The sequence below is a fragment of the Mustela lutreola genome, chromosome 15, assembly GCF_030435805.1.
Source record: "Mustela lutreola isolate mMusLut2 chromosome 15, mMusLut2.pri, whole genome shotgun sequence".
Lineage (NCBI taxonomy): Eukaryota > Metazoa > Chordata > Mammalia > Carnivora > Mustelidae > Mustela > Mustela lutreola.
The window spans coordinates 21,639,276-21,666,249 of record NC_081304.1 but is presented as its reverse complement, the minus strand read 5'-3'; the positions used below and the strand labels follow the sequence as shown (position 1 = coordinate 21,666,249).

Sequence of the window (26,974 nt, the reverse complement as noted above, 5' to 3'; positions counted from 1 at the left end):
GGTGCTCCCGAGCGCCCCCTGCTAGCCTCTTGGAAGATCCGAGGGTCCTTGCCCTTTTTGGGGAAGGTACATGGCGCCAAGACGCTGGGGATTGGGTTGGGCCCGAGTTCCTGCGACCCGCTTGAGCTGGCGAGGTGTTAGGGGGAAGAGGAGAGGAGTTATTACTCGAGGGAGGTCTACTTACTCTTGCACTTCCTTTTTTTGCAGATTTAGAAAATTAAGATTCAGAGAAAGGAAGGGACTTACACAAGGTCGCACAACTCTCAGTTCCAACTGATCCCTGGAGGATTATAACTATGGGAGTCAGGGGCTTGATAACCGGGGCCAGAATCAGTGTATTAACTTCCATATTATACCGCCTTACCTGGCTTAAGAGTGGGGCGCGTGTGTGTGTGTGTGTGTGTGTGTGTGTGTGTGATCTGTGCCCCAGCGAGTGTGGGTGTGTGTGGTTGGGGGCAGGGGATTGCGATACCACACACTGCTGTCCTTTCTCTACAGAGCCCTCTTTCCATTCTTTCCGCAGAACTTCTCTTAGTACTGAATCTCTCCTTTTGGGGTAGAGGGAGGGAATTCTCCCAGATTCCCACGGTCCGGCCTTCTACCAGGCACGGCTCCTTTAAGACTCGCCCTTCCCTGGTTCTGTTAAGGGAGGGCGTGATCCTGTGGGCCCGCCCCTAGCTGGTGATAGGTCAGTGGGCGGGCGGAGGCGGGCCTGGGGGGGGGAGAGGGCCTCCCCTCCTGCTCTGCACCCTCCGCGCCCCCCCCCCACCCAGTCTGGGGCTCCGGGTAAAGTTTCAGCCTCCGCACGTGACTCGCCATGGCCGCTGCCTTCGCCCCGCGCCCCTGAGCCTCGGCCCCCCAGACGGCTCCTCTCCCGGGACCCTGTACCCCTGACGCTTAGCAGCACTGAGGCGCAGGGTCAGGGCAGACGCCGAGCCCGCGGGCGCCCTGGACGGATTGCTTCCTCCCGCTGTGAGGTAACCTCTGCCCCGGGGATTTTGGAGAGCCTCGTCTCCCGCCGGCTTCGGAGCCCGGTGGCCTGCCCCAGATAGGAGCTGCGGGCGGGGATCCGGTGCCGGGCGGGTTCCGAGGGGAACCCGGGGTTTCCTGGGCTTCCTACTCCGCGGCGGCGGAGCCCAGGGTGGGGGAGCCCAGTCTGTGCGTATGTCTGCGCCGGAGTGTTCGCGCGCAGCCGTGGGGCATCTGGGGCCGTCTGCCGCGCGTGTCCCTGGCGCCCGAGCTGTGGCAAAACCGCCGCTGGGAACTCCTACTCCCTCTCTTTTTTCTCTTCAAAAACAAACAAAACAAAAAGACTTTCAAACCTGTTTGGGGAGAGATCGGATGCCCAACGGACTAGCCCCCTCCTTTCCCTCCTGTTATCTGAGCTGCCCTGTGGTTTGGGGAGAATCAGCCCGGAGGCCCACCCCCACCGGAGCAGCCGGCTGGGGGGCGGGGCCCGCTCAGCTGGTGTCCCCCGTGGAGTGAGGGAGCCGACTGAATTGGGTGCGGAGTCAATGCAGTCAGGCGAGGCAGGTCTCTGGGTCTGTTGCTACTGTGGGGTTGTGGAAGCTTTTTGGGGTGAGGGGAGGACGGAGTGGACTGCTTGTCTTTGCTTTGCTGAGGGTGTATGGGACCTAGTGCCACCCACGAGGAGGGGAAGCTGCTAGCCAGATGTGTATGTGGAAGGGGGGGGCGCTGGAGAAATCAGCTTGGCTGAGCCCTCCCTCTTCTCTGGGCACTGCCCTATTGTCAGGCTGCTCAGTGGGAAGGGGGGCAGGCCACCAGTGTGCTAGGCTGGGGATGAGGACCAACTTCTGTGAAAATCAGATAGAAAAAGACCCGAAGCCTTCGGAGAAAATTTTCTGCCTCTGTCCATCCTCTCTTGGATAGGGTTCCAATGTGCTGGCATGGTGGGGTACCCTCCGCACTCACTTGGGGCCAGCTCCCTTCTCTTTTGCCACATTGCCTTCTGTCTTCGGGCTGTGTGCACATGTGTGTATGTATATGTTCTTAGAGGGTCTTGTTCCTGACAACACTACCCCGCCCTGGAGCTTTGCTCCTGGCCGCCATCCCTCCTCCACTTGCCTGGGTGGGAGATTCAGGGATGACTCTTGTCCCCTTCCCTGACTGCAGTGGTCACCTGGCAGGGTCGCTCTAGGGAAGTAATTCAGTAAGGACGCCAGGTCTTGCTACAAAGTGGGCTCAAGCCCCAAACTCTCCTCCAGGGCCTTGTGCTTGATGGGGAGGCTGGGTCGGGGAAGCCCCAGATTGGAGTGGAGATGGCTTGGCACCTTGGGGCTTCCCCTGTGGGGGGTGGAGATGAGTCTGGGGGAAGAACAAGAGAAAGAGTATTTGGAGCTGGAGGAAGTTGGTGAGGGGGAGGTCAGGGAGTTTGCGCTATGAAAGATCTTAGTGCACTGGGAGGGGCTAGGACATCAGTTTGCTTGGGAGTCTGGGTCATGTTGGTCCTGAGATGGAGCGGTCGCTAGAGTCAGACTGCATTAGGCCCTTGGGAGCTGAGGACCTTAGCTTTGGAGCTTGAGGGTGTGAGTGAACGTGCATGAAATGGTCACGGCAGGAATTTCCCCAACAGACTGGTGAGGGCAGTATGGATGAAGTAGCAGTTCTGAGAAGACCCTGGGCTTGGAATGGCTGACTCCTGGCCATCTCCTCCTATAAGTCCTAAATTTCCATCCTTTGTTTGACCCTAAATGCCCCTGCTACCATTCTGGGACACTTTTCTGGTCCACCTCCTACTCCCAACCATGTGGCAGCCTGGCAGGAAGCTAGCCGTGGGCAGCCCCCTCCTGATCACCCCTGTGCCTCCCCCACTGGGCACAGTCACCCACATGTGCCATGACGTGGTTCCTGCTACCTCGTCTGGTGTGGGGGAGAGGACACGGTCTGAGTGGCCCTTCAAATCTGTTTTCGGGGCATTGACCCAGACCCTAGTTAATTACCTCCCCTTCCCTAAATCCTTTGGTCTTAGAAGCTAGCTTTGCACCCCCCGCCCCCCACGGACCTTTCCCCCAACCCACTTCTTGCTCAGATTCCAGGTTCTTTAGTGGGGTAGTTCTCAGAGCTGTGGGACTTGAGGGTGGGACATGCTCCAGAATACAAAAACTCAGTGCCCAGTTCCCTGTCCTTTGGGTGGTATGGGCTGGGGCAAGGCAGGACCCGACCTGGGCTGGGCTGAGGGGTGGCTGTATTCGGCCTTTCTGGAGGTCTGTTTAGGAGCAGTGTCCTGGATCTAGGGTGGTAGGCATCTGGGGAAGGTAATCCTGTCCCTGTGAAGAATGAACGTGGTAATCTCTGCTTGCCCAGTGCCCCACACCCCTTTCTGGTGGCAGTGGTTTGGGGAGAGTGGGAAGCTGGCAGGGTCCCAGGCAAGACGGCCAGGGTAGTTTTGACTTACTGGGTTTTGGGAAAGGAGTGTAGCAACTGATACCCTAGCTCCCAGGGCTTTGGCTGCGCATCCCCTCTGATGCCTGCTGTCTTCCCTCCATTCCCCTCTCCACCCTCTGGCTGCTGTCTAGAGCCCACACGGTTTGTAGGGGGATGGAGGGTGGGGGCGAGGGCCTGGATCTCTGTGTGTGTCCAGGGAGTGTGCTGGGGATTGGCAGGATTGGCTGAGAGTGTCTGGGTGTCCCTACAGGGTGGGCGGCATGCGGGGACCAGGCCCAGAGTGTGAGAATGTGTCAGCAGCGGTGTTTCTGTCCCCCGTCTGGGTCTGGCTCGGGTGTGGGTGTCTCTTGCTCGTCTGGATCTTGCCTCCCGCTCCAGTCCCCGCCCCCCCCCACCCCCCAGCTGGGACCGCCTGCTTGCTCTCCCTCTCTCTCCGCAACTGGAGCCTCCCTTGCCTGTTCCTGGAATTTGGAGAGGAGGAGGAGGAAGAGGCAGGCAGACAGACCTCCCACACTCTAGCCCGCCCGCCTGGCATCATGGGGAAATGAACTAGGTGCTAGAGAACTCAGGTTTCCCTGCCTTCTCCAGACCCACTGACAAACGTCACAGAGTCTAGGGAGCCGGGTCTTACAGAAGGGCCTTGAGCTGCCGCCGCCTCCACCTGCCTGGCAGTCATGCCTCCTTCTCCCACCCAGCATCCTGCCTGCCTGGCCCCTGCTGGGACCTCCAGACACCACTGTCAGCCCTGGGGAGCGGGTGGGGGATTAGACTGCTGCCAGGCTGGCCAGCACCTGTTGCCAACCCCCAGCCCTGTAACTGGAGCTGGCCATGGAGGGGGCTACAAATGACAGGTGGAATTTCTGCAACCAGGCACCCCCGCCCCCTGCACTGGATATGCTTTTCCCTTCCGGCCCCGGAACAAGGAAAGCCCGCCCCCCCAAGTGTCAACCTGATCTCATGGATGATGTCCCAGTCCTGCCTGTGGGGGCAGGGCCTGAGAGGTGGGCAGAGGAATGAGTTTATTGCTGTTTGCCCAGTGACCCCCCTACCCCATTCTCTGGCTGCAGAGCTGGGCTGGCCTTGTTTAAGTTAACTGAGCTCTGCTGCTCTGGGAGGGCTGGGGGGCATGGGGGTTGTGGATGGGGGTGGTTCTCTGTTAATGTTTTAATTGCATAAAAACTGGGAGCTCAGCTCCCGACCAGTGGGGAGTCTGGGTCTGGCTAGCCGCCCAGTTTGGGCTAAATATAGTCTGGGACATCTGCAGAGAAGGGGAGGGGGGGTGGAGGGAGGTTCCATTCCCCCCACCTTCCGCCAAGGTGCCCTCGTCTGGGCGGGCACCTTGGAGCAGGGAGGGGGGATTCCTCAGCACAAAAGGCAGGAGAGAGGCGGCGGGGGCTGGGTACAGTTGGGATCTCGCCTGTCTGGCGGCCAGCAGCTGCCTGAGATGAACCCGGAGGCTCAGGACAGAGCTGGAGTGGGGCGCACAGGCTGGATCCAGTGGCTCTGCTCCCCTCCCCCTAGAGCTGCTTGAGGTCAGGCAGTCTCTGCATGTCACCGTGCCCGGCCTGTGTGTCACTATGACCCACTCACTGTGGGCCTCTGTGTACACACCTACCTAGGCGTGGCTCCCTCCTGGCCCCTCCCCCAGAGCCTCTGTCCCCTGGGTCCTACCGCAGATCCCCAGCCCTCCTTCCTTCTGTCCCTTGGCCCACAGTGAAACCTCCAGCCCAGGAATCGAGACTTGAGAAGGGGAAGCTGCGGTGGGGAGTTCTCTGATCTCTAGTCACGGCAGGAAGTGGAGGGGAGGGGGAGCCAGGGGGAGAACCGTGAGTGGCAGGCTGGGAGGGAGGGCATGTCAACCCTGCGGAAGGGGGTGGCCCCCCTCCTGGTTGGCCCCCTTCCCTCCCGCTCTGAGTGGGGGAAGCTTAGGGGACAGCTGATTCTCCAGGGGCTGCTAACAATCATTGTCACCCCCCCACACTGAAAAAAATGTCTTCCTGTCACGTGCCTGTCACTTCCTGTCCCACTGTGGTTCCCTGGATGTTTGTTGTTGGTTACCATGGAGATGGCTGCCGTGGGCACTACCCTGGTTCTTGTGGGGAGGGAGCTGCCCCTCCCCCAGACCCATAGTTGTTGGGGGGACTTGGGGGGGGCCTGCCCTGGGGGCTGTTTCAGGCTGAGTGTGTGTGGTCTCTGATGCCCCAGATCCCCCAGGGCCCCCCAGACGTCTATCTGTGGGAAGGAGTCACAGCCACCTACTTAGACCGAGTGTTGGGGAGAGTGTGACCGTGTCAGGCTGTGCTTAACTGTGGCTGACTGTGAGTCTGACCCGTTGTGCAGACCCTGTCCCCTCCAGCCTGGGTCATGTTCCCTTAAAGATGTTTCACAGACGTTTGAGTAACCTCTGCTCCCTATCTCTTTTTACCCCTGGAAGCTTCTCCCATCTTGTGTTCTCATGGAAACTGCCTTCCTCAGGGAGCTTCTGTGATTTCTTGGGGTTCAGGCTGGAGTGGGAGGAGGCTCTGAGCAGGTTGTGTGTGTGTTTTCGGTGGTGGGGAGGTGGGGGTGGTGGCCTACGGACCATCCTCACCCCTGCACACAGCCTGTACGCCCAGCTTCTGTCTGGGCGTGCAGGTGCCCTGTGCTTTAAGGGGAAGGCCACGAGACTTTGTGACCCATTTTTCCCACCCCCTGTGGGCTTCCCTCTTCAACCAGGGATGGAGAGGAGAAGAGATTCCCCCTAGTTCTAACCCCCAACTGGTAGGTGGGTGTAGAGGAGGAAGTTCCTGGGGGGTCGATGGATGGGGGGTGTGGGGCGGGGTACAGTCTGACTCAGGCCTGGTCTGGGGTCAGAGCCAAAAGGATATCCTGAGGCAGGAGGGAGGGGGGCGTTTCCAGCTTCCCTGCAGTCTGGGTCCCCAGGGAGAGGTGCTGGGAGGGGACTGGTAGTGCGGTGTCCTGCTGACTGTCTGCCCTGGGATTCAGAATCTCGCAGTCTCAGCTTTAGGGCAGGCTGAGGGGATGAGCGTGGTGGTGGTGGTGGGGTTGCCGTGCACACACACACACACACACACACACACACGCACTCCCACTCCGTGGGAGCTCTGTGCTCCTGTTGTGAGAGAGCTGTGCTTCCTGCATGGCAGAGTGGGCAGACGAATGGTGAGGGGGCAGTTGTCAAGGGGAGGGTGGGGAAAGCCCCATGCCAGACTGGGTCTAGGAACGGTGGTTTCCAAGCTGGGGGGTCCCCTTTGTCTGTGCCCCTTTGGTCCCCCACCCAGACAGAGGTGCCTTTGTTTGGTCCACAAACTCCTGTGGTCTGGCTGTGGCTTCAGCAGGCTCATCTCTTCCTCTTCCTGTTTTCTTCCTTCCCCGTGGGTTGCTCCCTCTCCCTGAGGCCTGGGCTGCCCCCTGCCCTTTCACCTACTCCCTGCTCCGAAAGAAGACCCAGTGGGTTCTGGGAGGCCCCTCAGCACCCTGATCTTCGGAGGTCCTGAGCACCTTTCCTGGGCGCTCTGGGGTGCATTCCCCGAGGAACACAGGCCTTCTCCCAGAACCTGGTCTGTCCCGGGCTTGGGCTCTTCCATTCGCCCTTTCTGCTTCGTGTTCAGTTGCTGCTGAGCGTGTGGGCATGTGCAGGTCTGGTGACCCTGGGTAGCTGGGGCAGAACCCTGGGCCAGGCCCACTGAGGAGACATCAGATGCATTCTCCTGGGGCTGAGTGCTGCATCTCGAGGCAATTGGCCAGTGACAGCCTCCAGAGGAAGATGCTAGACTTCAGCCTTCCCTGAACCCCCTCTGAGGATGGGCTCTGGGCCTGCACAGGTTTGGGGCAGGTTTTCAAACAAGTGCTAGCTCCAGTGAGGGAGGCCTGGGGTCCCACAGGTCTGGTAGGGAAGAGGTGCTCTGTACCTGTTCTAGTATCATCCAGGTGATCCTACTCAGGCCCCCCTGGGGTGCTGATCTCTTTCCAAGTGGGGCTGGCCTTGCTGGCTCTCTGCAGCTGGGACCCTGGTGAGCAAAAGGTAAACAGAGGACCAGAGTGGCCAGACTGTGGGCTTGTGGGGGAAGAAAGGGGTGAATGCCTCGGACAGAGGAACCTTTGGAAAAGGGAAAGAAGGAATAGGGGTCATCACTGTTCCCCAAACCTTGCTGAAGATCTGAAGAACTTGGAGGAGGGGAGAACTGTGGCTGTGTGTTTGTGTGAGTGTGTGTGTGTTTTCCTGGAAAGTTTATAAATAGTTCCAGCCCACTCTTCTGGTTTGAAATCTGCCCCCATCCTACCCTGCCCTGCCAGCTCCTGGTAGGGTAGGGGGTCCTAAGGGGCAGGTCTTTGTTTTTACCAGGGCTCACGTTCTGTGTATCCCTTTGCCCCCACCCAAGTTGAGCTGAACTTTGGGTGTCATTTGCCTATGATTCACTGACTGTCTAGAATGTTTAGGAAAGCCCCTGTCTCCCCTTCTTTTAAGTTCCTCGGTCCTGATCCCCGTCTGTCAGCATCTCTGGGACTGCCTGCCTTCTGTTCCTTGGGAGCCAGTGTTGCAGGGGAGCCTGGGGAGTGGAGAGGAGGGAATAAATGAAGAAGGGAGGCTGGGCCAGTGGGACTTGGGGACCCCTGGCTCCTCTTCCTGGGGATAGGAAAGAAAATAAGTCTATTTCTCTGCCCCTCCTCCTCCCCAAATCCAAAGGTTTCCCTTTTTTGGTTTGTGAAATGAAAGAAGGGAATTTGGGAAAGTGTTGCGGTTGGGCCTCCACCCACATCCCTGTCCTCAGTCTGGGGGGAAGCAGACCCTGCAAAATGGGTAACTCTCTGTCCGGGGCCTGTCCACAGACACCAGCCGCGGCTGGGGAGAGGGAAGGGAGAGCGGACACATGGTCCAGGGAAGCACCGGGGCTGGTGAGAGGTGTGGGGACAGGCTCGGTTCCCTAGTACCTCCTGTATGCCCAGTACTGTGCTATGTGCTTTCCAGACTTGTCTGTCTGAAATCACACCCCCGGTTGTTGAGGGGTGAAGCTCACAAGCAAGTAAACAGATACTTTAAGAGGTTAAGTGACATGCTTATGGTCACCCAGAGTGGCAGAGGTGAGATTTGACCCTTCAGACCTCTTGCTCTACCATCTTCATGGCTCGGTTAGCTCTTGCCTTGTTCTCTGGGGATGTGAGTCTAGGGACATAAGGACTGGGCAGCTGGGGATGCCTGACAGTGGAGAAGGTATCCTGGCCCCTTTTGGGAGTGAGGGAGGCTGCAGTGGACTGGGTGTGTGGCTGGTGGTGGGCCCTCCAGCTCCCACCCCCTTCTGCTGTGCCCAGGCGAGACAGCGTATTGGAGGTGTGGGCCTGTGGTTTTCTCCTCTTGCAGGAGGGTACCCATGGGCCATGAAGCTGGCGGGTATAGGGTGGAGGTTGGATGTGGGTAGTTTGTTTTCCTTTTCTTTGGTGCTGGTTTTGATTCTCTGACAGTGTCTTCTCTCCCCCTGGGTGCAGGGTGCTGGGGCCCACGTACCTCCCCAAGGGTCATGGCTCCAGAGAGATGAATCAGGGCCTGTGCTCTTTGCCCCTGCCCCATCGTGCCTGACCTCGCCCATCCCTGTTCCCTGGCCAGCCTGGCTCTTGGCCATTTCTCTGAACTTTACCTCCTCCTATGGCTCAAGGCCCTACCCGGGGAGCTGAGTTACTCTGTACCAGAGTTTGCAGGCTGAGCTGGATTAAGGATAGCGAGGCTCTGATGGGGTTGGGGAGGCATTTCAGTATCTCCTTGGGGTGTGGGTTTGGAGGCGGGGGGTTTGAGGCTCGGTCCAATGTCTGACTCCTCACAGGCAGAGTTGAGGCGTTAGTTCTCTCTAGTTCTCTCTCCTCTGGGGGTCAGGCTGGAATGCCAGGGGTCCAGACAGGACTGACAGAATCTACCCTTTGCCCCCAAAAGCTGGGTCAGGAGGCCTGGGGTCTGGAGTGAATGGCATTCTGGACGTCAGCCTCCTGGACCTTACCTCAGGGAGGCAGGCCCCTGTATGACGTGAACCCACCCGAGTGTTTGTCAGGGGGTGCCCCTCAGTGTGTGTGTTTGGGGCTGGGCCCTCAGGGAGGCAGATGCAGAGGCCAGGCCTGGCTGTGGGAGGGCCAGGGAATGTGCAGCTTGGGAAGCTGTGGGGCCGTGGTCGTGTGTCTGTGGGGAGGTGTGTCCTGGGGCCGGTGCACACAACCCCTGAACCATGTTCATTGTGTGCTAAAGCCAGGTGTGGAGAGATGGTATCTCCAGGTTTTCTCTCCTCGCGTGCGTGCCCGCACACACACAGGCTGGGGCACGCAAGCATGCTCTTGCCCACCCGGACACGTTTCCATAGACCTACGTGTGTGTGTTTCTGCAAGTGTGTGTGTGTGTGTGTGTGTGTGTGTCCGACTGTCAACGCTGATGAGGCTCAGCCAACCCCTCCTTCCCTTCAGCCTGGATCCCTCAGCTCGAGAGTTCCCGTTGTGTAGGGCCCCACCGGGGTGGGGGGGGCTGGGGTGGCAGCTGGCCCGATGGGTGGGGCCCCTGTTCCTCTGACGTCAGCCTTCTCAGCCTGGGAGGGAATCAGCAGGGGCCTGGTGAGGGAAAGGGGCACCTCATTCAGGAGTAAGGAGAGAGACATTATGGTTCACTTCTGGGGGAGCTGCCCCCTTCCCTAGCAAGTACCTGTCCCTACCTCCCCCTCCCTCAGCATGGCCCAGCTGGGCCCAGAAGTCCTGGCCTTGTCCACAGTGGCCTTGGCAGGAACTCCTCCATCCTAGGCATGGTGCTTGGCCAAACTCTGGCTGTGTGCTTGTCCCCTGGACTCCAGGTCAGAGCCTGAAGCCTGGGGCTTCGGACCTGGCATGGCCTGAGCTTGGGCAGGGGGAGGGGAGTGGAGAGGGAGGACACAGAGGCAGTCCTTAGTTTGGTTCTTCGGGACCCCATTTTTCCTTTTTTTCTCTTTCCTTTTCCCTTCCTTTCTTCTTTTTTTAATATTTATTTTTTATTTTTAAGTAAACTCTACTGCCAACACGGGGCTCAAACTCAAGACCCAGACATCAAGAGTTGGCATGCTCTGCTGAAAGAGCCAGCCAGACGTCCCTGCTTCCTTCTTTTTAAGAGCTTTATTGAAATGTAATTCACATACCATAAAATCCAGCCACTAAAGTGTACAATTCAGTGGTTTTTGTATATGCACTGCTTGTGCGACTGTCACCACAGTCCATTTTAGAAAATGGTCAGCACTCCCAAAAGAGCCCCCCTAGCTCTCAGCAGTCACCTCCCGTTTCCTGTAGACCTATGTCCTAGCCCCTGGCAACCGCAGTCTACTCTCTGTCTTTACAGATGTGCTTACCTTGGACATTTCATATAAATGGAATCATCAGTATGTGGCCTTCTAGAACTAGCGTAAGGTTTTTAAGGTGTACCCATGTTGTAGTAGTGTATCTCAGTACCACATTCCTTTCTGTGACAGAATAAGCTTCCATATGGCTGCACAACATTCCCTTTACCCATTAGTTAATAGATATTTGGGTTGGGTCTACTTGTTGGCCATTTTATGAGTAATACTGGTATGAACATCCATGTACAAGTTTCTGTGTGAACTTGTTTTTATATCTCTTCTTGGGTAGATACCTGGGAAGGGAACAGGCTGGATCCTAGGGTAACTGTTTAACTTTTGGAGGAACTGTCACACTGTTGCCCAAAGCAGTTGTCCTATTTCATATTCCCTCCAGCCTTGGAGGAGGGTTCCAATTCCTCCCTCCTTATTAGTCTTTTTGATTATAGCCACCTTAGTGGATATGAAGTGGTATCTCACTGTGGTTTTATTTATTGATTTATTTTTAAACGATTTTATTTACTAATTTGACAGAGAGAGACCACAAGTAGGCAGAGCAGCAGGCAGAGAGAGAGGGGGAAGCAGGCTCCCGGCTGAGCAGAGAGCTTGATGCGGGGCTTGATTGATCCCAGGACCCTGAGACCATGACCTCAGCCGAAGGCAGAGGCTTAACCCACTGAGCCACCCAAGAAGCCCCTCACTGTGGTTTTTAATGGCTGTGTTTCTTTCTGTCTGTCTCTTTGCTTTGGTCTTTCATCTAGGGTTTTCACATATATATAATGCCGTGTATATGCCATATGTATGTGTACCTACATTCATATAGAAATACATTCACGCACAGGTATTTGTGTATGGATATCCTGTGCCCCAAGAGGGTTTGATTTGAAGCACCCTCTTGTGGATGCTTCTCTTTTCCCCTTTCTCTCTGCTCTTGCTGCTGCCTCCCTGTCTCACTGGGTCCTGGGAACTCCGGGTTCATCTCTGTCTCTGCCCCACAGTGCTATCAGTGCATGTCCTCTGGTCCCAGCTGTTCAGACAGGTACGGATCTGTGTCCACACTGTTGGGGGGGCCATCTGGTCCTTCATCTTGTACCCACTTCCCACCCCATCCAGGAATGTGGTTTCTGCAGACCGTGTGTGGGTGAACTGTTTTTTTAAACTTTTTTAAAAAAGATATTTATTAATTTATTTATTTGAGAGAGAGAGAGAGCACAAGCTGGGGGGAGGGTGGTGCAGAGGAAGGAGCAGGCTCCCCAATGAGCATAGAGTCTGATGTGGGGCTCGATCCCAGGAGCCTGAGATCATGACCTGAGCCCAAGGTAGAGGCTTAACCAACTGAACCCTCCCAGGTCCCCTTGTGTGGGTAAGCTTTGATCAGTCCCCCCGACCCCTTCATTTGCTAGGGGTAGGGGGCATCCTCTCTGGGCAGTCACTGCCCTCCTGATGGCCTGCTCACGGGTGGCCCACCCTGCTGGTAAGCATCAGAGGTGACACCCAGGAGTCCTGGGTTCCCATTTCCCTATTTGTGTGTATGGCAGCGGGCCTCCTCCCTGGGCCTGTGGGACAAACCCATCTGGGGTGCTAGGGCTTGGATTTTGGGGGGAAGTGGTATAACAGGGGCCCCCTGGCCTAGGAGTCATTTTTCTGAGAAGTGCCAATGCTTTAGGGAAGCGGCTTTTCCTCCCCACCCCACCACCCCAAGCACACGGTTCTTTGCATCTTGACCTCAGGTAACCCATGCTGGGGGGAGGGGGGCAGCTGCCTGCCTCTGCTACAAGGATCCTCTGGGGTGGCAGACCCTGACCTTTCCCCTCAGGACTGTGGGTGAGAGGCCCTTTGTGGCTCTGGGCCCTATCCTCGTCTCCCCAGCCTGGCTGTGCTGTCCTACCACCCCCAGCAGTGTCTGGGCCCTGCTCCCAGGCTGTCTCTGCCAGCCAGGCATAGTGCCAGCTGTCTGCTCAGCCGGGTGCCACGGGAAAATCTCCGGCCGCCCAGGTTGGGGAGCTCCACGGGGAATGCCCAAGTACCCACTCCTCGGTGCCCACTCACCTGTCTTTTCTTTTTCTGCAGTGCCACAGGACATGGCCCCCCCAGCTGCCTAGCCAGGGCCCATCCAGGAGAGGCATCCTCTTCAGTGTCCTGAAGACCAGCTCTGGACCTTCCCAGAAAAGTGCCAGCTCACAGAACTGCTTGACCAAAGGACCAGCTCTTGGGACATCCCCCAACCCACCCGGCCCCCAGCTTGAGTGGGGGATCCAGGAGGCTGAGATTAGCCTGCTGGCCTTGGACAGCAGCTCCAGGACAGAAGGGGGGGTGGGCCAACCACCCAAACCCCTCTGGGCCCAGGCCCCATGCCCCGAGGAGGGGCAGCCTGAAGCCCGCCAGAGCCTCCTGCCAGACTGTCTGCCTGCCCTTCTGACTGTGGCTGCTTGGCATGGCCAGCAACAGCAGTTCCTGCCCAACACCTGGGGGAGGGCACCTCAATGGCTACCCGGTGCCCCCCTACGCCTTCTTCTTCCCGCCTATGCTGGGCGGCCTCTCCCCGCCAGGCGCTCTGACCACTCTCCAGCACCAGCTCCCAGTTAGCGGCTATAGCACACCGTCCCCAGCCAGTAAGTGGGGTGGCGGGAGGCTCGGTGGGGGGGCATTGTGGAGGGCAGCAGGTTTCGGGGCTGGGCCTCTGCCAGTGACACCTTCTCCGGATGAGGAGGACCATCATTAGTGTGTGTGGGGGGGGGACAGGGGGCTCAAGGATGAAAGGCTTGTAGGCTGATCGCAGTGGTCCTGTCTGGTGTTGGGGGCAGTAGAGAGGAGGGCAGCAGTAATGCTGTTGCTTGGGGCTCCTGGCGCCCTCTCCTGAGCCGTGCTGTTGAGGGCCTTATAAATAGCTCCAAGGACTGGACACAGAGGCCGGAGGCGGGTAAACAAACCTCTTGACATTTGGTGGAAATGGCAACTCTAGTGAGAGTGGCACCCCACCTCCGCCCCACCCCAGCCAGTGCCTCTGAGGGAAAGGGCTTGAAGGAGCAGCGGGCCAGGGCGGCAGGACCCCCCACTCCCTCCCCCTGCCAGCTCCGCCCACAGCTGCCTGGCGACCTCACTGTGTCCCAGGAAGGGGCGCTGGGCCTGGACTCCGGCAGGCAGCGGCGTGCTGGCCTGCAGGCTCTTGGCAGGGCCTGTGTTTCCTCTGTGACTCCACCCTCTGCCATGGGGGTCGCCTGCTGGCAGGACGGGGGTCTCAGTACCCTTCCTCGGCTGGCCGAGCCAGGTAGTGGGAGGCGGCAGCAGCTCTGGCCAGCTGGCAGAGTCCAGGCCTCGGGCCTGCCAGGCCGCTTACAGTAACTCTGGCCCCCAGGGCCCGGCTGGGCACCAGGCCAGGGCTGGGGGGGTGGGGGAGGGAGCCCGGGCCTGGCCTGGAGCAGGAGGGGTTGGAAGCTGCAGAATGGGCCATGGACAGCCGCTGGCCAGTCAGCTGCTGACCTGGGAGACGTGTCCCACCTCTCCTGGCGGGCAGGGACTGAACACCCTGCCCCGGGCACCCACTGCCCCTCCCACGGCCGCTGGCAGGCTGCCTGGCACCACTGCCCTGGGCGCCCGGCTGGGCTGGGTCAGTGTCCCCTTCTCAGTGTGGGGGCAGCACTCTCTCCCCGGAGCCAGGGAGTCTCTCTGTCCCTGGGGCAGGCCCTGGCCGGGCGCCTCGCTGCCCGCACTGGCCATCTGCCCACTGCCACCACCGCTTCCTGGACCTCCTCCTCTGGCTGTGCCACAGCCCCTCCCTCCCAGGCCCCACCGGCTGCCGGAACAGGGGCTCCGTGTCTGTGCCTCCCCCTTTATGACCTGGGACCTGGGGCAGGCAGGTGCCGCTGTTCCCACTGTCATGCCATACACGCACCATCTTCCGTGCTGCCTCTCTTCCACCCTCACACAGCAGGGGCGCATGGCACAGTGACCTGGAAGTCGGGGACCTCTGATTCTGGTCTGGTCTTCCAGTCTTATGCTAGGGGACAGGGAAGGCCAGTCTCTGGGTTCAGAGCTGCTGGGGAATGGGTGGGCATGTCTGTGGGTCCATGTGTCTACAGGGACTGGAATTTGTATTCTTGGTGGGGGTAACTGAAACGTCTGCTTCCTGCCAGGGTGGGAGAAGTCGGGGCCTTATAACTTGGTACCTGTGGATAAGTTGTCCTTCCCCAGGTGATGGGAACAGAGCCCCGGGCACTGCTCAGAGTTGGAGGGACGCAGGGTGTGGCCTGGGCTCTTGCCCACCCTGTGTCAGATGAGCAGATGCCATGCCCTCCTCTAAATGTTGCAAGCTTCTTCCTCTTTCTTAGAGGTGGGGAGGGTTTCCGGGTCCTCCACTTCCCACCCTGGTAACCTTTTCTCCCTAGGGTGGGGTACTCCCATTTCGGGCAAGCGGAGCCTTCTCTGGCTTTCCCCACCCAGGTTAGGCAATGCCCCTTTCCTGCCCCCTCCCCCTGTGAGTGTGTGGGTTTCCCTACCCCTCCCCTCTTCCTAGTAAACAACTTCTCTTCCTATCCAGAACCTCAGCTTCTGAGCTTCTCCTTGAGCTGCTCCTTCTCTGTGACCAGAGGAGGCCATGGGCCTCAGGGAGCCAGGCATCTCCTCCTTTTTGTGTGGGACTGGGTGGCCTGGTGACCCAAGCTCCTCAGTCCTGGGCAGCGAAGCATGACAGATCAAAATTCACGCGTTGGGAGATAGAGGCAGCCTCATTACCCTGCTCTCCCTGCCTAGGGGCTGGTGCCAGGGGTCAGGCAGTTCCTGGGAGGCCTAGGTGGCTCCCATACATGCACAGAGCAATGGTCACCCTTTTTGTAGGAAACCTTCCAGATGAGGCCCTTTCCTCCCACTTCCCACCAACAGAGGTGTTTGGATAATCGCCCATTTTCCATCCCTCTTCCCATGTGTGGAGGAGGCTGGACCTTGGGTATCCTGGGTATCCCTTTCAGAGATGTGGTGGTCTGTGGAATGACAGGTCCAGGTCACTGTGGGGAGGGGTGGGTATTTGTCCTACTCCAGTCTGGGAGCCAGAGTGGGAGGCCTGAGAGATGGTATAGGATTCCCTCCCCACCTCCCCAGAGCCCCTGGGGCTTGATCTCTGAGGACTAGTATTTACTGTGGAGGGTTGGGATTCTGTGTGCATTGTGGGGAGGGTCAGGGTTGTGTGTGTTTTAGGGGTATGTGGGGGGGCCAAGGGGGTCAAGGCTGAGTGTGTGTTGGGAAAGGGGGTTAATGGTTTGTATGTATGGGGTGAGAAGGTCAAAGGGTTGAGTGTGTTTTGGGAGAATCAGATCCAGAGCTGGAGAGGGGGTGTCTGTTTGTGTGCTGGAGGGGGCAGTGACTCAGGGTGTAGAGGCTCTAAAGCAGGAGGTCTATGGATTGTGCTGTGTGTTTGGGGAGGTGAGGGTCTCTCTTATCACCATTCTAGCCTGGAGGGGAAACTGACCTGTGTTTTTGGTTGCTTACTCCCGGATTGCACGTGGGCTGGGGAGTAGGCAGGGTAGCTGGAGTTCGGGCTTTGCCACTTCCTACATAGGATAACCTCTCTTGAGCGTGATTCCTGGTCTGTACAACAGGGATATTACCAGAACCTCCCTCAAAGGCCGAGATTGGCAAGATCACTGATGTCAGGCCCTTCGCTCTGCCTCTTGCTTGCTGAATCCTTCCTGTGTCATTATGTACAGTGAAAAGGGACTCGGGCCCCTTCTAGGTAGGAGTGGGAGAGAATGGGATGCTAACATTGTGCAGCACCTACTGTGTGCCCCAGCTTTATCTCAGTTTCACAAGCCTTAATCCCTGTGATGCTGGGAGAGGGTCCTTATTCCCATTCACATGAGGAAACAGCGTGGCTGGAGGTGAAGAGACTGCCTTAAGTGAGTGGTAAAGCCGAATCTGTTTTCCATCATCCAGATAGGCAGTTGCAGGAGGGTATTGTGGGGGGTACTCCTTGGTGGGGGGTTGGTGGCCAGTGCCAAAATTGAAGCCTCCTCCCCCATGGCTGAGGTCCACTCCTGCCCAAGGACCTCCTGCCTTCCCCCAGTAGGGGGCGCGGGTAAGGCAGCCAAGCCACGCCCCCTCCTCTGTGTTTTGGATCCTGAAGGCTGGAGGGAAAGAGCGCTAAGAGGCCTGGGCCAGATCTCCATCCTGTCCTGGAAATTGCGGATGCAATCTGTTCACACCCATCCCCACCCCCAAATCGGCCTCTGCAGGGTACAGGAGTTTGTAGAGCTCAGGAGGCACCCCCCCACACACACACTCACACACTGTAGGAACAGAGTGTAAAAGCCACAGTTCTTATTTTGTTTCGATTTGTGGGGTGGGGGCAGGGAAGTTGGAAGCAGTCAGTAGAGGAGTCCGAGATGGGAGCCCCTTTCTGTCCACATATTGGTAGTATGTGTGCCTGGAGACAGGGGAGAAAGGGAGGTGTGCCCCTCCCTTCCGCTCCTCTGCCACTCCCTTTCCTTAGTCTCTGCCCTCCGTCTCTCCTCTTCACTGTGCCCTGGATGATAAGAGGGACAGCTCAGGGAGACAGGGTATTGCCAGTGACGACTTTCCTGGGGTCTGAGATGCAGAGTCAGCCAAATGACTGGTGGATGGGGTTTTGAGTGAAAATGGGGCCCTTCCCCTTTTATCTGGTAGCACTGATGATGCGTGGACTCCCTCTGGCAGGACTCCGGGAAGGAAGCCTGTCCTCTTGGACTGGCCAGGACGTGAGACATTGGGTCCACCCCTCGCCATGGCCTGTGTGCCCATGGAGATGTGCGAGTGCAGGCCAGGACTACCCTTTAGGGGGTAGCATCTGTGGAAAGAGGAAGCGTTTCCCTTCTCCAAATCACTCGGGGGGGGGGGGGGCGGTGCTCACACTACCTCCTTCCTCCTCCTCCCTGGAGTCAGGCACAGCCAGTGGAGCTGGGTCTCCCCGGGTAGGCTGACTAGATCAGCCTCGGCTAGGTCAGCGGTAGAGGCCCTCCCCTCCCCGTTTTGATTTCTGGGTTGCCGGGAACCTCACCCAGCCCACAGACCAAGGCACCACGGGCAGAAGTCTTAAAAAGGATAGCTGTTCCTGTGCGGCCTTGGGCAGGTCACCCATCCTCTCTCTGAGTCTGTAGCCTCCCCTTTAAAGCAAGACTCTGAATGCGTTCCTGGCTGAGTTGCTCTGAGGCCATGTTGACCTGCTGGCTGATGAGAACCCCGGTGAGCTTCAGCTATCCTGCAAGAGCCTCAATGCCCAGGTGGGTGGAGCCAGGCACTATCCTGGGGGATAGCCACCCTGTACTGGGACCCAGTGTTTGGCTGGCTCCAGGAGTCCTGATTTCCTGTTTGTCATGCCCTCCAGTTAGGGCTGGGGGCAGGAAGGGGCCTGGCAGAAGTGGGGGCCAGTTCAGCCCACACCTGCTAAGGGCCTGCTAAACACACAGCCCTGGGGGAGTGGTGGGGAATGTGACAAAGGAGCAGCAGAGGAGGATGGTGCCTCAGGCCTGCAGCCAGCTGATGGCGTTCTTCCTCAGCCAGCAGAGCCTTCCTACCCCCTCTCTTCTCTCACTGCCCAGAACAGGTATCTCCCCCTTCTCCAGCTTTAGAAAGCCTATCCACCCTTTAAGGAACATCCTGAATGCTGCCTCTTCCCAGAAACCTTCACAGCCATTCCCCCTTCCTCACGACACACTTGCACCTTTGAATGCCTGTGGATCCTTATTTCTTTTTTTCTTCCAACACTCATCTCTCTACCACAGAGTGACTTCTTCCCACCTAGCTCCTGCTGTGAGCTGTAATCATTTGGGAGATCTTTTCCCCAGTTATCTGGGTTTTGATCGTAGGGACAGTCTCAGATCCCTTAGTACCTCGCAGCAGTGAACACAGAGCCTCACACATAACTGGTGCCCGGGAGCTAGGTCATTTGGGAGGAGAGAGATACCAAGGGCCGTGGCAGCAGTCTGCCCTCTTCCCCGGCACTCATCCACTGCCAAGTCTTGCACATGTGTCCCAGACCCCAGTGTTCCGTCTGCAGCCCAGACTACACTTAGGTGAGACCTCACTTGGGACTCCTACAGCCCACCTGTCCACCAGGCCAGTAGACATCTCTACTTTGCAGTCTTGGGAACTTTGCCACAAGCCAAACACCAGTCATCTTTGCTGCCTCCCCCTGCCCTTTTGTGCTGCCTGGACCATTGTAGCAGCTACTAACTGGTCTCTCTTGCCCTTCTACAAGTCGTTTTTCACACAGCTGCTCGAAAGATCTTATACCACTGTAAATCAGATCTTGCTTCTCCTGTGCCTGGAAGCTTCCTGTGGCTTCTCCTTGCATTTAGGATAAAATCCCAAAGTCATATTAAGGCCAACAAGGCCACCTGGTCTGGCCTCAGCCCACCTCTCCAGCCTGGTTTTGCATATGTTTTCCTCTTGAATTTTAAGTTCCCACTACCTTAGTCTTATGTCAATACCTTGAACGACCCCCTTCCCACCCGCCCAATCTCTAACCCCAGGGCCCTTGCACAGGCTCTTTCCTTTACTGGGACCACATTCCTTCTTACATTTTGCCTAACTTCTAAGCTTCTACTCTTTTTTCAGGTCTCTGCCTTGAGGTCCTCCCTGAGTCTTCAACCTAAAATTAGGTACTTACATTAATTCTTCTTCAAAGCATATTATAGTTGTTTCATAATACCAGTTACCTCAGTTTGCAATTATATTTACATATATATTTACGATTATATGTTTAATGGCTGTTGCTCCATAAGGTCTGCAAGAAAGGCTTACCACGGTATCCACATAGGAGAGGTTCAGAAAATACTTCTGAGTCAGGCTGGCATGGAGGGAATATGGGCTTTGGCAGCAGAAAGTTCAAATACTCAGGTTACCCTTTATTAGTAGTGTGAACTTGGGACAACCCTCCTAGCTTTGCTGAGACCTTAGTTTCTTTATGTGTAAATAGGAATAACGCCCATTTACCTCTTGGGAGTTGCTCAAGGATTAAATGACAAAAGGGGTTAAGAACCTGGCTTCTAGAGGAATATCCTTGGGAAGCCTGTCCCCTTTTAGAGAGAGGGAGCTCTGCTGCAGGGTCAGTGGGAGTGACAGGATACCCTCTCCTCTAGGGATATCCCCCTCTTTCCTGGGCCTTCCCAACCTAAGCCTTTCTTTTACTGAAACAGGCATCCCGAGGGCTTCCGGGAGGAAGTGGTCAGCTGGAAAGCGCTACCCCCTCCTTTAAGCTCTCCCAGGTTGGACTGCGCGGTGGGGGGCCGATCCTGGTTCCGCGGCTGGGAGACACCCTGGGCGGGGTTTTGCTCGCCGGAAGCACGCAGATCTTGGGGGTGGAGAGCCCCCTCTGCACGCGTTTGTGCCAAAGCATCCGCGCTGCCGCGTCGGGTTCTGACGGGCGGGCGGCCGGAGTCACACATGATGTCACAGACAATGACACAAGCCGGGTGTCTCAACCCTTTCACAGCGCCTGAGCTGCACAATGTCACACCCGGGACACCCAGCACGCCGTGTTCATGGCGCAAACACTTGGCCCCGCGCACCCTGGTCTTTTGCGTCCTGCGGCCACTCTCCGCGACTCCGGGGGCGCTCACCCTGCCCGGGGGGGGGGGCCGGGGGCCGGCGGGGGAGCCCCGAGGGCGGGCTGGCGAGCGGGTGATGTCACGGGCAGCGGTGGGTGGGTCACCCGGAGGTGAGGCGCCGCCAGGCGAGTTCAGCGAGAGTTCAGCCGCATTGCATTAGGCAAATGAGGCCCGGGCCGGGTGGGGGGTTTGTTGGGGGAGGACACCGGGACCACCTCCTCCTCCCCGCCCCATCACCTCTCCTCCACCAGCGCCGGGCCGTGGACTGACCAAACCACAGGGGAGGCTGGGAGCCGGAACCGGGATGGGGGAGACTCCCGCCCCTCTCCCGTCCCTGCCTCTGCGTGCAGCCCCCACCTCTCCGCGTACCCTGCCTCCGTCCGTCCTCTGCGTACTCCTCTGGAGCATTTTCCCCTGTGAGTCCCCTCCTTCTCTCCTCCCCCTTCCCAGGCTCCCCCCACCCGCCCGCCCCAGCACGCCTCTCCCAGTCAGTCCCCTGCGTTTCGCCTGCCGCAGTCGGTCCCGCACTACAAGGGTTAAGTCAGGGGCGGTGCCTGGACGGGACGGGGCGGAGGGAAGGGGGTGGGGCTGCCGGGGAGGGGGCGCGCAGGCTCAGGGCGGGGGGCAGCGGCGCGCACCTCGGAGACCCAGCGTCGGCCGGCTGCCCCGGACCTGGCGGAGGCGGAGCCGCGCGGGGTCCCCACCCCCACCCGGAATCCTCGCCCCGGAGAAGCCCGGGAGCCCCGGCGGGGAGGAGGAAGTGCCCGGCGTGCCCCCCCGGCCCCCCACCCCGCGCCGATCCCGCCCCTGGCCGGCGCACTTGGGGAGCCGCGGGACTCTGCCTCGGACAGCATGCGACTCGAGACGGGATCCCCCTCGAGGTGGAGCCGCTGAGTTCCCGGGCCTCGGCCGGACGTTCCCGGGGTGGGGGAGCCGAGGGACCCCCTCCTCCCCCCCCACACAACTTCCCCGCTGTTCGCCTGCGACTGGCGGAGCGGCCGGCCGACTTTGAACAGGGACTTCGGGCGACGGGCGGCCCCCGAGCTCGGGTCGCCTGTCGGGGCTGGGGGGTGGGGGGGGACGTGCCCCTCGCCCCCAGCTGCTCTCCGCGGATGGCGCCGCCGACTGAGTGAGGGAGGCGGCGCGCATGACTTCCCCGCCCGGACCTCTTGTCTTCGCGGGGAAGATGTACGAGAGTGTGGAAGTGGGGGGGCTCACCCCCACCCCCAATCCCTTCCTTGTGGTGGATTTTTATAACCAGAACCGGGCCTGTTTGCTCCCGGAGAAGGGGCTCCCCGCCCCTGGTCCCTACTCCACCCCGCTCCGGACTCCGCTTTGGAATGGCTCAAACCACTGTAGGTACCGGCCTCCTCTCTCCCATTGTAGGAGCTGGGGCTGAGGGTGGGCAGTAGAGCTTCCACTCCCACCGGGGATGCGGGCCTGGGGCGTGGGGGATGGCGCTTGTGTCTACTCTTCACTTTCCCGTCTCTCTTGCTGGAACTCGGGTGCCCTTGCTGGACAATTGGACCCTACCGAGGAGCCTTGGGCGCTCTTTCTCCTTACATCAGGGCTGAGGAACTTAGGGGGGTTCTCCCTTCAGGAAACGTTTGTTCATCTGGCCTGCTACTTCTGGCAGGGGAAGTGAAGCCCCTGGCCCCCAGTTTTTATCTTCTTGCCTGGAATCCAGTGGCTTCAGCGCAGAGTGGTCCTTTCTTCCACCCTGCAGGGTGCGGTAAAGGCCGGGTCTGTGGGTTTATCTGCTCGGAGGAGGAGGGGCCTCCTTCCCAGATCCCACCCGTGGAAGCCTGGGGGAGAGCTCCCTCCTGTGCAACAGCTGCTGCCCCCAGCCCTTGCCCTTGTGTCATTAGAGTTGGTGTCAGGGGACCACTCGATGTCTTTGGTGTTGGCAGTGTGGTGTGGCAGGAAGGGGCAGCTTCATCTGACACCCGTCTGCCACCCTAACCAATCCTTCCATCCTGCGGAGGGGCACCTGTCCATAGGAGGGTTGCTCTGGCCCTGGACACCTGGCTGGCATCTTTGAGGTTTCTGTCCCAGGAATGGGAGGAGGAGCGTGGCTGCTGTGGGGGGAAGGATTGCCCTCCTAATCCTAATCGGGTTTGCTCTCTGGGGGAGGAGTTTGTTTTGTTGTGGGTCTGGGCTGCTCTGGAAGTGAGGGGAGCATCCCCTGCCACTCCAGCTGTGTCCTTTTGTTACCCTGTTTACGCTTAGGGATAGGGGCAGGCACTGGGTTGTCCCTAAGAGCGGCGCTGAGGAGAACTCTGGAGTCAGTCCTGGGAGCCTCCTCACCCTCCTGCTGTCCTCCATCTGGGTTCGGGCTCCTCTGGAAGGGAGGGGCTCTGTGCACCCCCGGGAGCTGTGAGCGCCTGGAGTGCACACCTGGGTGTGTTTGAACCCAGCTGTGAGGTAGTGTACCTGAGTGGGAGGGAGCCGGCGCTGGGGGCTGTTGTTACCTGGGTCGGGTTTCTTCCCTTTCTCTGCCGGCTGCCTCCCTCCTGCCTGCCAGGGAGAAGGGGTGGGATGGGTCCCTGGAGGCCTGACAGATTGGAGAAGGTTGAAGGGTAACCCCCAGCCTCTTTGGTCTAGGAAGAGGGAGACCTGGAGTGGAGAGACACCCCACCACTGCCCCTCCCAGAGCCACCTCATCCCCAGCCTTTCCTATTGTCCTGCCCCTTGACCTTTGCCTCTGGGGCCCAGTGGCCGGGAGGCTGCAGACTCAGACCGTTGGAAGCAAGGAGGGAGGGGTGTGAGTGTCGACTGACTTTAGCCGACTGACTTTAGCCGAAGGGGAGAGGTAAGAGGTGTGACACCAGGACCCTTCTTCCCACCCTCCAGACCTGGAGGAAGGTGTTTCTCCCCAGTCTAATCATTGGGGGCACAGCTGCCATGGTCACCCCTGTCACCACGTTGGCCGCCTTTGCCAGAGGACTGGGGGAAAGCTGGAATCAGAGACCCTGGGCTCCAACCCTTTCTCTTCCTTCATTGCATGGGGGCAGCTCAGCTCTCCCTGGCCCCAAACTGGTAGAGGAGGAGGAGTATGGAGTCCAGCAGGCCTTGGGTTTGGTGAGGCTGGTGATGGGGAAGTGGAGTCCTGTTTCCCACGCTCTGTCTGGAGTTGGGTAGAGCTAGAGGTCTGGGCTCCCCTGCTCCCCTAGTTGCCGTGTAGGTGTGTGTGTGTGTATGTCATTGGCATGCCAGTGGGGCTCAGCCCCAAGACTGGGGGCTGGGAGTGGTGGGTGTGGGAGTTGTTCTGAGGCACAGGAAGGACCTGGAGGCTGCTGGCCCCAGGGGTCCTTGACCCTGTCTAGTGTACAGGGGGTCACCACCCCTGCCTTGGAACCCCTTGCTGGATGTGGAGGTCCTGTGGGGATAGGAGGCCTCCGGCTCTCTCACCCAGATCCTCCTCTGCCTCCCACCACCTGCGCCAAAGGTGGGAAGAGACAGCAGGCTTGGGGTGGGGGGTGCTTTGGGTGGAGACCCTTTCAATCCTGCAGGGCTCTGGGAATTTTGCCTCCTTCCCCAGAGCCCCCCTTTGGGGGCACCGGAGGATGGGGGGGTCCACAGGATGTGGCTCCCCATCTGTCCCCCACCAATCTCACCACTCACGCCTCCACCCGCTCCCAGACGTCCAAGAATGTGAAGCACGTGGATGCTCGTGGTGGGGGGAGGGGAGAGATGCTTATCGGGGCGCTGGGCTAGGGGCCTCCTTCCGCTGCTACTCCCAGAGCTACCCCACCCTGCCCCTGGGTGGGGTGTGGGGGGAGGAAGGGCGGTTGGGGGGGCCCCCGCGCCCCCTCCCCACCCCTTCCCCAGGGCCTGTGAGGGGAGCTGAGGAGGAGCGGGCGCCAGCTGGATTGGGAGGGGAGCCGCTGGCCAGGGGCCCGGCTGATTTCCTGCTGATCTCCTCCAGGAAACTGGCCTCTTGTGTGAGGCCTCGAATGGCTCTGGGGCATGGGGAATCCGGAGCGCCGGTGCCTCCTGCCCCCTGACTCCTGCCCCCTGCCAGCCAGAGGTCGGGGGAGGGGAACCTGGCCCTGCTGGCTGGAGGGGACACCCAGCTTCCTGGGCTGGTTCCAGCCCTCCGCAGGGTGCTGGGACTTGGAGCCGAGTAGGTGTGGTGTCCCCGCAGCCTCCTCCTCCTGCAGGAAGACGATAGATTTGTGGGCTGGGGCCTCTCGGGCAGGGAGGTGAGCAGGGAGGGGCCAAGCCCTGACAGTCCTTCCCCCAGAGGTTGGGTGTGCAGGGTTAAGGCTGAATCCCAACCACTGCAGAGGCTACAGGGGGCCCAGAGTGCCCTGGGCTTCCCTAGGCTGCTGGCTGGCCGCCTGGGGAGGTGGGAACTGGGCCAGGGCTCTGGGTTCAAAGGGCACAGGGCAAAACCTCAGGGCTGTTACCTGGGTGACAGGTGGGGATGTGCTGGGGGGGGGGGCATGCGGAGCACCCTAGAGCCTCAGAGGTGGTCAGCTGCGGTGGGATGGGCTGAAAGGAAGCCTCACAGCCCAGACTAGCTCCCACCTCAGCTCATCTCCCCTCATCCTGCCAAAAACCATTTTAAAAAGCACATGCATTAAGTTCTATGAACACCCTCTGGACTTTGCCTTAGCTCCAAATTTCTATGGGTCTTTGCCCCTTTAGTCAGTCTCTGGCCTTGGAGCTGTCTGACCCTCATCCCAGTAATCCTGTGGGTCTCCCCATGCCCTCCCCTCCATCTGCCCCACTCTGTACCCCAAAGCTCCTCCTGTCCATTTTAGAGGTGGGGGATTGGAGGGGTGGGCCCGGGGAAAGGGCGGTTGGGGAGGGCAGGGGAGGGAGGTCAGTGCCTTCATCCTCTGCCTATTGGAACGCTGGCTGGGATTCTAGGCCATGGTCCCCCCACAGCCCCTTGTCCTTGACCCCCCCACACCAGTCTGGATTGTCTATTGTTACTCCTTTTACGTCTTGGAAAAAGTTAGCACAACAAAGGCCTTCTTTGTCGCTCACCCTTCTGCCTCCTGGCCTCACCCAGGCCCCCCAACCCCACCCCACCCCCCAGCAGCTGTTCTCAGGCCTCTCTCCTGTCTGATTTGCTTGTCTGGCCTCAGGGAGGGTGAGGTGGGGGAAGAGCCTGGCCAGGGTAGTTTAGAGTTGGGGAGAAGCAGAGGGCCAGGGGAGGTCAGTGAAGAGGCTGTGGACTGGTGGGGGTCTAGGTATCCACTATCTTCTGCTGCAGGCTGGTCTCTGAGTAGAGACGGGGGTGGGGGGCACAGGGCCACAGCGTCACAGGCTGACGAGGGAATTGGTGCCTGGGCCCACTGAGAGCCAGGAAGGCCCTGCCAAGGTTATTGGCCTGGTTCCCTGTCATCATTGCCTGGCAGTTCCTGGTGTGTCTGCAGGTAAGGGGGAGGGGGGTCTAGCTGCTGCTTTTCTCTGTGCCTGCACTTGGGGGCTCTGAGATTCGTGGCTTATCAGGTGCTTGGACCAGGAATTCTGGGACTCTCTGAATTCCAGAAGCTTGTGTGCTGGGGTTTTGGGGGGAGAGTGGGTAGGGTTCTGGGGTATGAGGGAGGCTGGGATCTTCCTGCTCAGGGAGAAATCCTTGCCCCTCCTTGGCTCTGGACGAGTAGACTTGTCAAAGGCCTCTGGACACTGCCGGGTGGTACCTTGGGCATCTGGGATTGCCTCAGTCCTAGTTCTCATCCAGCATGATATACCCCAGTTCCCCTGGCTTTGGGCACAGTCAGCCCCCACCCAGCCCAGCTCTGTTCTGCCTGGGGTGATGGGCAGGGGGCCAGGCAGTGGGGGGGATTTGGCTAGTTGGGGCTGCCCCTGTTGGCTGGGTCACCCCTCTTGGCTGCCCTCTTGGAGCTGAATAACAGGAGAGGAGGAGGGTAGTAACCCGGCCATAGTATTGAGGGCAGACAGACAGAGCATTGATAGAAACAGACCCCCCTTTGTCATGCTGCTTCCCCCCAGACGGGGTGCCCAGAGCCGTGGGCTTCCGGGGCTCAGAGGGACTCTACTCCCTGTCTCCAGGGGTCCGTCCCCCTGCTTATCTAAGCGGAATCTACTCTGCTCTGCTACAACCTTTTCGAATCTTATTTGCACACCCTGCCTTGGGTCCCTAGCCAGGGGTTTGTTTAGGTGGAGGAGGGGCTGTGGCTACTGGTGGGGGGGGCAGGGAGCGGAAGCAGAGGGGGTGGGGGAGTGGCCGCTTTGAATATCCTGTTGACCCCAGTTTCCTCTGCCCCCAGCTTGTGTCCTCTTCCCTCCCTCCTCATTAGACCTTAACTCCTTCCTAACTCGGGGGTGGGGTGGGGGGGTGGGGGGGTGGGGGGGTGGGGCGATGGGGCCAGGCTACCCTGTGGGGCAGGGGCTGGAAAGCCAGGCCGGCTCCTCCCCCAGTCCCCATGCCTAGTCCTGTCTGCATGCAAATCTGATGGTTTATCCTCTGATCTTTCTGGTTTTGAAGGTGGGGTCCTGGGGGAGTAGGCAGGAGTGATGGGGTGCTGGAAGCTTCGTTGGCAGCTCATTGTCCAAGTCTGGCTGAGAAGTCCCAGCTTTCCTGAGACTGTCCCTGCCCCAGACTGAGAGTCCTGGTAGCAGTGGTGAGGCTGGGAGGCTCCTTGGGGAGCTTGTGAGGCAGGGTGGGTGCCGTGTTAGGGATGGTGG

General features: G+C 59.1%; 1 protein-coding gene across 7 annotated transcripts in view; it reads left to right on the top strand.

Moving 5' to 3' along the window:
- RARA (retinoic acid receptor alpha) overlaps positions 1-26,974 on the top strand; it is a 44,341-nt gene that overhangs the window by 8,451 nt on the left and 8,916 nt on the right. The window contains exons 1-2 of one of the 7 annotated variants that reach the window (XM_059149563.1): positions 759-977; positions 12,804-13,345. In XM_059149563.1, coding sequence (XP_059005546.1) covers positions 13,168-13,345 — 178 coding nt within the window. In that variant the 5' untranslated portion in view covers positions 759-977; positions 12,804-13,167. Of the gene's footprint in view, positions 1-758; positions 978-12,803; positions 13,346-20,540; positions 20,725-20,916; positions 21,668-25,569; positions 25,699-26,774; positions 26,911-26,974 lie in introns of those variants that run through there. The other 6 variants (XM_059149567.1, XM_059149564.1, XM_059149565.1 and 3 more) reach the window with 6 other exon arrangements.